Source organism: Pyricularia grisea, chromosome VII (genome assembly GCF_004355905.1).
Source record: "Pyricularia grisea strain NI907 chromosome VII, whole genome shotgun sequence".
Classification (NCBI taxonomy): Eukaryota; Fungi; Ascomycota; class Sordariomycetes; order Magnaporthales; family Pyriculariaceae; genus Pyricularia; species Pyricularia grisea.
In genome coordinates this window covers 3,682,879-3,695,445 of record NC_044975.1, presented here as the reverse complement: position 1 = coordinate 3,695,445, position 12,567 = coordinate 3,682,879, and the positions used below count along the sequence as shown (strand labels likewise).

Sequence of the window (12,567 nt, the reverse complement as noted above, 5' to 3'; positions counted from 1 at the left end):
AAAAATTATTTTATATTAATATAATTATAATAAATGGTTATAATGTAAAAAAATAAAAAAATTTACCAATAAAAAATTGGTAAAAAACGTTTTAATAATTTTTTATAAAACCGCGATAATAAACGTAAAAAATTTATAATTAAGTAAATATTTGTAGGTAATTTTTCGGACTAAACGTTAAAAAGGTATTTTGGGGATAATTAAATCGAAAATTCGCTACATTTTTCGAATTTCCCGTAAAATAACAATTAAAATAAAGTTAAATAAATAAATTAAATATATAATAGGAAAATAAAAATATATTACCGGGTTTAAAACGTATATTTTTGCGTTTTTTGGCGATATTTTTTTTATCCGCGGTTTTAAAAGGTATTTTAGGCGTTTTACCCGTATAAAATTTGCGTATTATTTTTATTTTAAAAATTTTGCGAAACGTTTTAACGGAAATAAAATATAAAACGAAAAATATTATAATTAGTTAAAATTAAATAATAAAATAATTATAAAAAATAATTACCAAATAAATAATTTAAATCGGTAATAATTGGAATTAAATAAATAATCGGGTAAAAAACCGAAAATTATTACGCAATTACCAAAAAAAAAAAAAGAATTATAAAGGGATAAAATTAAACCCGATTAAAATTAACGTATAAAATTTTTTAAGTAATAACGCCTTTTTAATTGGATAAAATGCGGGGTAAATATAGGGCCAACCCAATTAAAAAAACACCGTTTGTAAAAAAATTTCCGAATTTTGGAATTTAATTATAATAATAAAAATTTCAAATTTTTACAAATTTTATAATTTTACAATTCGATCGCGGTTTTATTTTATATTAAAAAAACTACCATTTGTAAAAATAAATATTATTAGCAAATATAGGTAAAAATTTATATTTTCCACAATAATTTTAATTATAATTAAAAATTAACCAAAAATAATATCCAAACGTAAAATAAATAACGATATTAGTCGCAAAGCCCAAACTTTACGAAACCGCAATAAAAAATTTAAAAAATAAATAAATAATGGCGATAAAGCTAAATTATTCGTAAACCGTACGCGCAAATAATTTAATATAATATTATCGCGGTAAAAATCGAAATTACGCGTTAATTACAAATATATAACGTCGATTAAATTTAAATAAAAATAAATAAAAAATAAATTTAAAATAAAATTTATTACCAAAAAATAAATAACTATTTTATATAATTATTTAAAATAATAAAATTATAATAATTATTTTTTATAATTATTTAAAAAACGTTAAAATTAATATGAAAAAGATTTGTAATCCAAATTTGGCTTAAAAATACGCATCCCCGCCCCAATTAATAATAAATATTGGGAAAACGTAAACAATTTTAACAATTTGGAAAACGTTTTCGAAATTTTTTTTCAAATCCCCATTAAAAAAATTAAAAAAACAATACCTAAATAGGAAAAAATAATCGTTATTTTATTATTATAATAGGCCAATTATTAAAATAAAATAAATAAATTCGTCCGCCAAATTTTTTACAATTTTTTTAAAGGCGTTTCGTTTACTAATATTATAAAAATTGGTAAAATAATACGCCAAATTTATTACAAAATTACCTATTTTGGTAATATATTAACGTTTTTCCAAAAGAAAATGGCTAAATTGGTAAATAATTAATAATTATATAGGATAATTACTATTTTTTTTAATTAATAATATTAAATAATACGTAATTCCGTTTATTATATTATATATCGGTATTAGTATTTCCTGGTTACGTATTTGGTTACCAAAATATATTATTGGGCAAAAAATATTACGGCCTATAATTATAATATAAATTAAATATACCAAATATTTGAAAATAAAATAAAATAAATATTCCCTAAATTAAAAATTATAATACCAAATTTAATAATTATAATATAAAACGATTTATTTTACATTTATTTAATTTTTTATTTTTATTAAAAAAACCCTATTACGCGTTTTTATTTGCTATAACGTACCCAAGTTTTTAATTGTAAATTATATTTACATTATAAATACCGTTAAATTCCGCGCGTAAAAATTATATAGGATATTTAATCGCAAAACCCCTGTACGCCGTATTTGGGCCAAATAAACGCCTTATAAAATATATACAAATATATTTAACAAATTAATTGGAATAATTTACCGAATAATTGTTTAAAAAAATACCCAAAAATAAATTATATTTTTATTTATTACCGTTAATTGGATTGGAATATCCAATTTTGGCGAAATAACAAATAAAAAAATAAAAAGGTTATAAATATTGGTTACAAAACCTATTTATAATAAAATGTTTAAAAAGTTTAAAAAAAATCTTTTATTTATAATATAAAATTATACCCAAATACGGTTATAATAAATAGTTACGGGATTTTTTTATATTTTAAAATTAAAATATAAAAAATTAAATTATAATAACTATTAAAATTAATATAATATAATTTTAACGGTAAAAAGGGTTTTTATTTTCCAACCCCTTTTAAAATTAGTAAAAAAAATTAAAATTAAAAGTTTTTTTTATTTATAATTTTACGTTAAATAAATTAATATATTTTAACCAATTTAAATAAATAAAATAAATAAAACGAATATAATTTAAATAAATAAGGAAATAAATAGGTAAATAAATATAAAAATAAATAAATATTATTTATTAAAATTTTATTTTATACCCCATTATTTATAAAATAAATCGGATAAGGAATATATTTTTGGTAAATACCGTAATCCGTTTAACGTAAATAATAACCAAATTTAAAACCGTAAATAATTGTATTAAAAACATTTCCCCGGTTTTTTATAAAACTATTAAAATTTTAATTTAAATATATAAACGAACGTAAAACGTAACCGTATTTATTAAATCCTTTATTATACGTTGGAAAACGATTTTGGATATTAATAAATCCGTATTAAATTATAAACGGCGAATATTTTTTAATATAATAATTAAAATAGCATATTAATATATAATTATCTAATATAACCATTATAATTTATATTTATTTTCAAATTTAAATCGTTTTATATAATTTTTCGTCCGTTATCCTTTTTTTGCTATTCGGTTATTAATACGGCCATTTTTTCTAATTGGTAATTTGTTTTTTATCGTTTTTTTGTAATTTTTTTCGTTCGACCTCGTTTTATAGTTAAATTTTGGAATAAAATTATATCCGGGGGTAATATTTTTGGTATTTTTCGTAATCGAACGGATAATCGAAAATTTAATTATTCGATCGGGTTTAACGGTATAAATTAAATACGATTAATGAAAATAAAAAATTTAATTTCGATTAACCAATATAAAATAAAAACTAAATAGGTAAAAATTTATTTAATATTTGGAAATTTTTATTTAAAAACCGGTAATTACCCGCGATATTTTTATTTTATTCGTACTATAATTTATTATACAAATAATAGCGATAATTTGGAAAAAAGAAATTCGTTAATTTTCCAAATTTTTTTTTTATTTTAAAAAAAAAAAGGTTAACCGAAATAAATCTAATATTAATTATTTAAAATTCCATATTAAATTTTAAACGAACGAATTAAATTAATAAAATTTTTTTTAACGTTTTATATTATAAACCGATCGTTATTTTTTTTTTTTTTAATTTTTAACCATATAATTATAATAAATAAATTAATAAATTTTTAGGGGGAATTAATCGAAAAATTATTTTCCCCAAATATTAAATTTATTAACGAATTTTACGATAAAATTTCGAACGTAAAAACGCCCGTATAACGTCGATTTAACGTAAATTCGAACGAAAATAATTTCCTTTCAAATTTTAACCAAAATACCGAAACGGAATTTATCGTTACGTTATTTATAAATTACAAATTTACGGATTATAATACATTTATAATAAACGGCGGAAAAAACAACGTTTATTATTTATATATTCCTAAATTATAAAATAATTTTTTTAATTTATTCGTTATTAATTTTTAATTTCGCCGTTAAATTCCAAAAAAAAATAAAATCGATTTAATTTTAAAAACGTTCCAAAAACCCAAATTGGCAAAAATTTGGAAATTTTATTAATAAAAATTTTCCCGAAATAACGGCAAATTATACGTTATTTACAAATAATATATATAAATATTAAAATACCCCCAATTTAATAAAAAGAATTAATAATAATATAACGAAATAAATACCTTTATACGATATTGTAATATTATCGCCTATACCTAAAAAGGATCGGAAATTTAAACGACGTCCGGTAATATTATATTAACCAACGTCGATTTTCGGCTAATAAATTACTTTTTTTTAAAAAAATATAATTATCCATATAATTATTTATATAACCATTTATTACAATTTAAATTTATTTATTTTATATATTGTTTTTTTATTTACGTAACGTTAATAAAATATTATATATTCGTATAAATTAAAAACGTATAATAATATTCGAAAAATAAAATCGAAAAATCCTACGTCCGATTTTATATTTCGTTACGGAAAAAATTTAATATTATATATAATTCGGAATTTAAATTGTTCGTACAAACCCAAAATAACCGATAAAAAGTCCTTTCGCCATAAATATTTACCAAAAAATATAAAATAATAATTAAAAATATTATTATTTAAACGTTAATTAATATTCCCCGAAAAGGGAAAATATTTTTAATTATTAACGGGTGGATTAACCTAGGTTTAAAACACGTTTTTTGGGATATTATAGCCGTTTACGTAAATAATAATTAAATACGCCGTTATATTATTTTAAATTTTATTACAACCAACGCCAATAAAACGAAAAAAACGATTAATAAAATTTACGGCCCAAACCATTGTAAAATACAAATTAAAAAGCAAAATATTGGTTATTACGGCCGATAATATATCCAATTTTCGCGCTAATAACGTAACGACGGAATTTTGGGTTTATAATTCCCAATTATAAATATAATTAAAAATTTCCCAATTATTTTATATAATTTACGTTTTATAATTTGTAAAAAGGGTTATATATTAAAATTTTTATATTACCAAAACAAATTTCCGCGTTTTTTTGGTTAATTTTTATAACGACGAAAATTTAATTATTAATAATACGGACGAAAATAAAACGTAAAATATTTTTCCAAAATATATTATCGTTTAAATAAATAATACCAATATATTAAATAATTCGAATATTATTTAACCTAATATTTTATATTAATTAAAATATTTGGCGATTTTATTTTATTAAAATTTTAAACGGATAAAATTTTTTTGTAATTTGCAATAATTTACCGGTAAATATGGATTTAAAAGCCTTTAATTATTAATTAAAAATATTTAAATTAAATGGAATTTAATTATTTTAATTATTACGCGTATTTTTTAATTTTGTTAAATTATAAAAATATTTATTTAACAATATTTTATTTCATTAAATAATTAAAATAATCCGGTTAATACCATTTTAATTAAATTTCGAATTTTTAACGAAAATTAAATTATTTTGGAATATTTATTAACGACGATTAAAATTATAACGGTTTTTACCAACGTTTTTAAAATAAATAAAATAAAAATAATTATATACGTATTATTTGGATTAAAAATTATTGGTATAATTTTTACCAATTTCGAACGTAAATTTTAATTAAAAATTCGAAAATATCTATAAACGGGATAATATATTAATTTAAAAACCGCAATTTTAACGGCGCGAATAAAATTGGATAAATATATCGATTTAATTTAACGTTATTACGTTAAGAAATTATATTTTTTGGCCGTTATTTTAATTTTCTTAACGCGTACGGATTTCCGAAAAAACCGTTTGCGGTATTATATAAAATATATTAACCAACGCGTAAAAAATTTAATCGCTAAAAAAATTAAACGTTTAACCGAATTATATTTAAAAAAACGAAATCCGAATTTCCACCCGAAAAAAAAGTTAATTTAACCGGGTATTAATCCGGTTTTATTTATTTTATAACGTAAATTAAATCCGAAAAAATCCAAATATATAAATAATTAAAATTTAAACCCGATAAAATTTTTATACCCTATTAATTAATCCGTCGAAAAAAATATCCGGTTAAAAATTAAAATGTTTTTAATATAAAATACGTAATATATTAATTTTATTATAATTTAAAATATAAATAATTATACGGATAATTATATATATTAATTTTTATTTATATTTAATTATAAAAAACGATAATAATATTTTTAATTGGTAGGTTATATATAAAATAAAATTCCCAAAATTCGCCCAAATTACCCGCGATATTTTAATTATATTTATTATTGTAATTTTTATCGAACGTTTATAATTATAATTAAATAATTCCATCGGTTTTAATTAATATTCCCTAAGTTTATTTATTATTCGCGATCGTATTATTATTTATATTTTAATTAAAAAAAAATTTATTTTTTTGGTCGGTATTAAAATTATTATCGTAAAAAACGAATATTTAAACCCGGAAAACAGAAAAACTAAACACGATAAATTTACGGAATTCGTCGGTTTTATCCATAATTTGGATAAATTAAATAATAATTTTAATTCCGATAAAAATAATATTATCGAAATAACCGTTAATAATACCCCAATCCGGGCTAATATTAACCGTATATTTATATTACCTATTTTTATTTAAATTGGATTAAAATATAGCAAAATCTTTATAAAAATTCCAACCAGGGCGTTAAAACGGGTACGGAATAATATATCGCATAGGCGTAATTTAAGGAATTTTTAAATGTAAAATACTATTAAATAAATTATTTTTTTTCGTATTTTATATTCGGTTAATAAAAAAAAATATCACAATTAATATTTGTTATTTTTATTTTTATTATAATTTAATTTATTATATACGAAAAAAAACAAAAATAATAATAATAATAATAATAATAATAATAATAATAATAATAATTATATTGGAAAATATATTATTTTATATTACGTTTATTTTGGTATAATTTCCTTCGGAATTTTACAAATGTTAATTTTGAAATATTTACGTATTTACGGGCTTTTCCCACGGGGGCCCGCGGGCTGCCAAGAAAACCCGCGTTCAAATTTGGGCCGGGTTGGGCCCCCCCATAAATATTACAATCTACCCGCGGGCCCCCATGGGCGGGTTTTGGCAGGCCTTAGCCGCACATACGTCTCCGGAGGCGATTTTGATGGTTCAGCTCGGCACTAAAAACAACAACATCCCGCCTTCCCCTCCCAGATAGCCAGGGGCATTTGCTGCGGGCGATAATGATACAGCAACGTACCTACCTAGGTAGGTAAAGTCCACCCACACCATGCAGCAGCCACAAAGGTTTCCCCTCCTCAGCTCGGGTACGTGAGCCGCATCGAGGTCAGATGCAGATGTATAAGTTCTCGGTGGGGTTCAGCACTTGGATTTCTTGCCATGGCTGGCTTTCTACGGTTACAACTGCCCATGCCACTGCAGTAATAAACTCTAGACTACAAATTGTCAGCAAAGAAAACAAGCTTCTTCAGCCATGCAGCTCCTGTTGATGCTTCTCCCGCTCTTGGCAACGCCTGTTCTTGGCGCCATTGGCAGTTTATGCAAAGCCAACAAGGTGAGTCTGTGTTGGTTTCCCGAACAAAAATATCGAGAGACCTGACAGTTGCAAACCTCACTTCTCAATCTCAAAGGTTACTGGCACCTGCCAGACGACAAGCTGGTGCAAAGGTCGCAAGGGTCAGCAGCCCGTGACCGGTGCATGCCCAAACGACCCAGACAATGTCAAGTGCTGCATCTTCCCCGAATGCGAGGGTGACGTGGGCATGGGTTGCTTCTTGGAATCCGAGTGCTACACCTACACTCATCCGTCAGTAACGCTGTCTTTATGTTCAGGAGCTCATCATTTGTTGCCTTAAGTAACAGGCTTGATATAGGCGAGCCTGACCACTCTTTACTGACGATATGCTCTTCCCAACTCCCAGGGGTCTTTGTCCGGGGCCGAGTAATTACAAGTGCTGCGCAATCCCTTGAAGTCTTGTTCGCTTCGTGGAATATTGGGCCGATGAGAGGATGACGCGGAAACTTGTTCGAGAAGAGGAGAAGAAAAGAACATATTATTTGGATCAAATTGCGAGATGATCAGTTCGCGATTACGCACTGTCAACCTGCCTAGAACCCACGAAAATTATATATATACATCAGCCTCCCAGTAATGAGCCCCCGAGAAGCCTTGTCATCAATGTACCGGTTTTTGAACATTCTCCACCATAACGGCACTGCGAGACATAAGCGACCAAGCCAGGGCTGCACAGGCGTGATATTCTCAAAAACCATGTAGCCCTGCTCAAACGACTTGCCGTCGGATGAGGCCGTCGGCACAGTAGCGTAGTGGCGCCTGGTGTTGCCAGCATTGATGGAGGACGTGTACAGGCGGGCGGTGTCGTGCTCTAGGAAGAACCGCTCGCCAAGCGCGTTTTCCATCTTAGCACCACCAAGAAATAATTATTTGTAGGGTGCTGCTGGTGTAGCGGCTTCAGCCTCCAGCTGTCATGGTTGCCGTTGTGACTGCCGTGGCTGATGTTATAGTCATGCCAATGGGAAGGGACGTAAGTCTAAAGATCGTCTCGATCATGGCCGGAGGCTGGACAATTATCTTGGTAACTCCGATGCACAAGGAAGCGCTTGGCATATTTCGCCGGACCATTGCAGGCGCTGGCGTAGGAGGGAGCAGGCGAAGGACTGGTCTTGAGGGCACATTGGGGATCGGCGACAGCTGTTCTGGGGACAAACAGTAGTTTGAGCTGTGACTTTACGGTGGAAGGCGAAAGCGCAAAGGATTCGAGGGAAGAGCATCCAGCCTGCAACCAAGCAGGTAACGTGGTGTTTATGAATTGCGGTTAATTATTGGATTTGCGACGCGCATGTGCTTTGCGAGTTCAAATTACAGAGCAACTGGCCATGCAGCTGTAATGAACTGGGTTTATCATCGCCGGGATCTGGCCGCTCGCGGTTGCCCGAACTTCTACGTCCGGAGCGCTAAAAGAACTCTGGCTCATGACTACCTACTTTTGTCCCTGACAGCAATGCCAGCCTCCGGGACTCTTGTCCGCATGAAGTGTCCGGAACCTGTGGCATCGGCGTTTACACCCAAGAATCGGAGTGCTGTGGCGATACCGCGAAGCCCACTAGGCTACATACAGTCTCCTGAAGACGAAGCTCTACGAGAGACTGTGCAGAAGGCTAGACTTTAGTTCAAGTGGCCAACACGACTTCACAATGGCGAGTGACTGGAGTTGATTTCAAGGGAAAATGCATAGCATTTCTGAACTTCAGACAAGAGTACATGCAAATTACCCAAACTACAGACAGCCATCAACATCAATCGCGTGAGAGTGGCAGACTAACGTCTCAGGAGGGAGAAATTTGAGGACAAATGAGTTGAAATACAGAATGCCTTGAACCAAGTGGTGATTCACGGCGGGAGCTTTGTCAAAATGGCCGCTTGGAAATGAAATCACTGCTTTTGGACGGAGAATCTGACTGTTGAAAATATTTAAGTATTACGCACACCAACTCCTGAATGAATGTGTCCGTGGATATATAGTGGAGAGATCATTGGAATTTGCCCTGTACCTGGTCCTGGATCGAGCAGTCAAACCAGGTAATGCCCTTCCAATGATAGCCGGATCGCTGACTTTGAATCCGTTCAAATAAAAAGGGTCGACTTTGCCGGTACGTTCATCCAGGGCTAACGTGTAAATCATTATGTCATATCTTCTAGCATATAGGACTGGGATCTCCCGATGAAATTGTTTGATTGCGGAAAGTAGGCTTTTGATCTTCACCAGGGTGTTTAGGACCCCAAGTGTTAAGTTTCACTCGATACTTATCACTGGCTCTGGTAGACGCGTGCATTCGATTCATAAATAATCTTGCTTTTGAGCACAATGACACCAAAATGCTTGACCCACTTTGTTACGGTATACGACATTTTAGAAGGATGAAATTTTATTTTGCTTTAATCAACGCTGCAAGGCTTAATGACAAGTAAAACATGAACCTCAGAAAGAAAATTATTGAGCTATCACCCAATCTTCCCAACACACTGCCCTCAATCCTGCGTCTATCCCTCCTCCGCTTTCTTTGAATTTTGCCTCCAAATGTACCCGCTTGAAGATCCCCGCCTTCACGGGCTTAGTTGCTTCTGGCAGAGATACAGATGGAGTATTGATATCACTCTTGATATGGGCAGATTCGGCGGGTTAAAAGACCCGGTAGTGGCCCCTTGGGCGGCCCGTGTAGTGCTTTCGCTCTTTCTCACTAGAGCCACCGCGATCCGGGCTTTTCGGAAAGTCAAAAACACTGACGGGGCTACCCGGGTCCGACCTGGCGTGGACCCTCGGGTGGCCCATGTAGTGCTTTTGCCTTCTCTCACTAGAGCCACCCCGATCCGGGCTTTTTGGAAAGTCGAAAACGCTGACGGGGCTGCCCGGATCCTGAGTAGCGGCCAAAACGGGGGTGACAATGGCCATAAGCGCCACAAGCTGGGAGAACTGGGGGAGATGCATGTTGACGAATTAAAAGCGATGTAACGTGAACGTCCAACGAAAGAAAAGTGAAGAGGGAAAAGGAGGTTAAAGAAGGTAGATGGGTCTGCTAAATGATGCTAGTCTTGGGGATAGAAGCTGCCTTTTTATACTGGTGAAGTTGGACCCACAGGTACAAACAAAGCCACGAATTGAGCGTGGCTCAATTCGTGGAGCTCGGATTCAGGGATGAGCCCTGAGACTAAGTTTTATGGTCGCTCTTCGGGAGGGTGACCATTTCAGGGGCCTGACCACTTTTGGACCGCACGTTCTAGTGTCCAAGTAGCAAATCTTGTCATTAGCGCTTGTATAACGCAGTAAGTAGTGCTTGAACGTGCTAGCCTGGGAGGTAGACTCTTCAGTTCCAGAGACAAAACAATTATGTTATCCTCGGATCGAAATGCACGTCAATGTTGTTTTAATGTTGGGAAAATAGTAATTACCGCATTTGGAATAGAATACCCAGTTGAATAAATGCACGTGCGATTCCAATGCCTTCTTTGTTCTACGTACAGCAACCTGTTTCTCTTTTTTTATTTCAAAATATTCAAGAGCATGTACAAATCTCCTTCCACACTTAGGGAACAAAAAGATGAATATGTATAGCTATTCGCGCTATTCGTTTATTTGAACCTGAGTCCCTACGAGTAAACGAGGTCTGTGAGCACTTCCATTCCGTAAATTACGGATTTCAATTTAGAAGCTGAAGCACAACTGGCTAACGGAAGTGATGTTCTGGCCAAATTGAGCCGTAATCGACATATACGGGATGCAAAAGACAATGGTCTAACTGGCACTTTGTGTGGTGGTGGGCGGGTACCTTTTACCAACTATATTAAGCCGAGACGGGCTTTGTGGGTTTTATTTTCTTGAATATAATAAAAGAAAAGGGTTTAATTCTTCCAAGTCTTTCTTTTTTGATCTCGCAAAGCCCTCAGTTGATAAAATGATGAGAAGTTTAAACCTTAGGCCTTCAATCGCATTAAAGCCAAGATGGCCCTTTAATCTTGTTAATAGAGGTAGCGGATCGGCGTCGATTGTTATAACGCCAATTTCCAGATCCTCATGCATCTCTTGGGGTCTGGAAGGCTTGATCTAGGATCCATGGGTCATGCATGGGTCGCGCGCTCCTTCGAGGCACTGATCGATGTGCGGCTATGTCCATGCCAGAACGACATGTAATCCCTGGTAAAAGATAATAACTTTGGGTAAATGTCCACTATTACGATAATGCTACAGTAGGTGTGCAAAAATATTGCAACCCAACCCCACAAAACGCGACACAGCGTTTAAAATCGCGTGAACCTTCCCCAGCCTCTTTTTTTTCAATTTTTTATTCCTTAACAATAATATGTCACCAAAACGTAATTTTGGTAAATTATTAACCGGAAACCGCCAAAAATATGGCAATTTTAACCTTATAACGCGCGTCGTTATAATATAGGTGAGAAAATTGGGCCAAAATTTAACAGAAATTGCGGAAATTTTCGGTATTATAAAATTAATTATTTTCCGCACCAAAAAAATGGAATAAAAATTATTTATTTAAAAATAGGCCGGGTTAAAATAAAAAAAACTATTTACAAATAAAACTTGACGCGTATTCGTTCGTTCGATATATAAATTATTTTAAATTAATTAAAGTTCGTTTAAAACCGAAATAAAAGGTCGTAATAACCGTTAAATTTATAGCAAATATTTAAAATAATTAGAAATATTCCGTTGGAAAATTAAATAACGTATTTTATTATTTTTAAATTTGTTAAGTTCCGTTTTTATTTTATAAAAAAAGAAATAAAAAGAAAACGAATTAATTAAAATAAATACGTTTATAATAAAAATATTTAACACGGTTAATAGTATAATATATATAAATTATATATAATAATAAATATTTAATGTAAAATTTACGTTTAAAAGGATTTATATGGATTTTTGGCTATTTAAACAAATATTATAAACTGTAACGGATTCGTGCTGAATGCACGTATCAC

The 12,567-nt window shown here is 30.5% G+C and overlaps 3 protein-coding genes across 3 annotated transcripts; 1 reads left to right on the top strand and 2 right to left on the bottom strand.

Annotated features, from left to right (window-relative positions):
- The first annotated feature begins 7,440 nt into the window (after positions 1-7,440).
- Positions 7,441-8,130, top strand: PgNI_11069 (uncharacterized protein). The gene is made up of 3 exons (XM_031131043.1): positions 7,441-7,602; positions 7,679-7,858; positions 7,970-8,130. Exons 1-3 carry the CDS (start codon positions 7,522-7,524, stop codon positions 7,991-7,993), a joined length of 285 nt encoding a protein of 94 aa, XP_030980247.1. The 5' UTR covers positions 7,441-7,521; the 3' UTR covers positions 7,994-8,130.
- A 26-nt stretch (positions 8,131-8,156) lies between these two features.
- Positions 8,157-8,468, bottom strand: PgNI_11068 (uncharacterized protein; the record flags this gene model as incomplete). The annotated part of the gene is made up of 1 exon (XM_031131042.1): positions 8,157-8,468. One exon carries the CDS (start codon positions 8,466-8,468, stop codon positions 8,157-8,159), a length of 312 nt encoding a protein of 103 aa, XP_030980248.1.
- A 1,781-nt stretch (positions 8,469-10,249) lies between these two features.
- PgNI_11067 (uncharacterized protein) lies at positions 10,250-10,555 on the bottom strand (the record flags this gene model as incomplete). Its single annotated transcript, XM_031131041.1, has 1 exon — positions 10,250-10,555. The coding sequence occupies one exon, from the start codon at positions 10,553-10,555 to the stop codon at positions 10,250-10,252; it is 306 nt and encodes a 101-aa protein (XP_030980243.1).
- Positions 10,556-12,567: the final 2,012 nt, after the last annotated feature.

Excerpts from the sequence above, each read along its gene's own strand:
- PgNI_11069 (XM_031131043.1), top strand. The coding sequence starts at position 7,522 with ATGCAGCTCCTGTTGATGCTTCTCCCGCTCTTGGCAACGCCTGTTCTT. Across the intron at positions 7,603-7,678 it reads GTTTATGCAAAGCCAACAAG|GTTACTGGCACCTGCCAGAC; the intron begins GTGAGTCTGTGT and ends TCAATCTCAAAG. Across the intron at positions 7,859-7,969 it reads ACACCTACACTCATCCGTCA|GGGTCTTTGTCCGGGGCCGA; the intron begins GTAACGCTGTCT and ends CCCAACTCCCAG.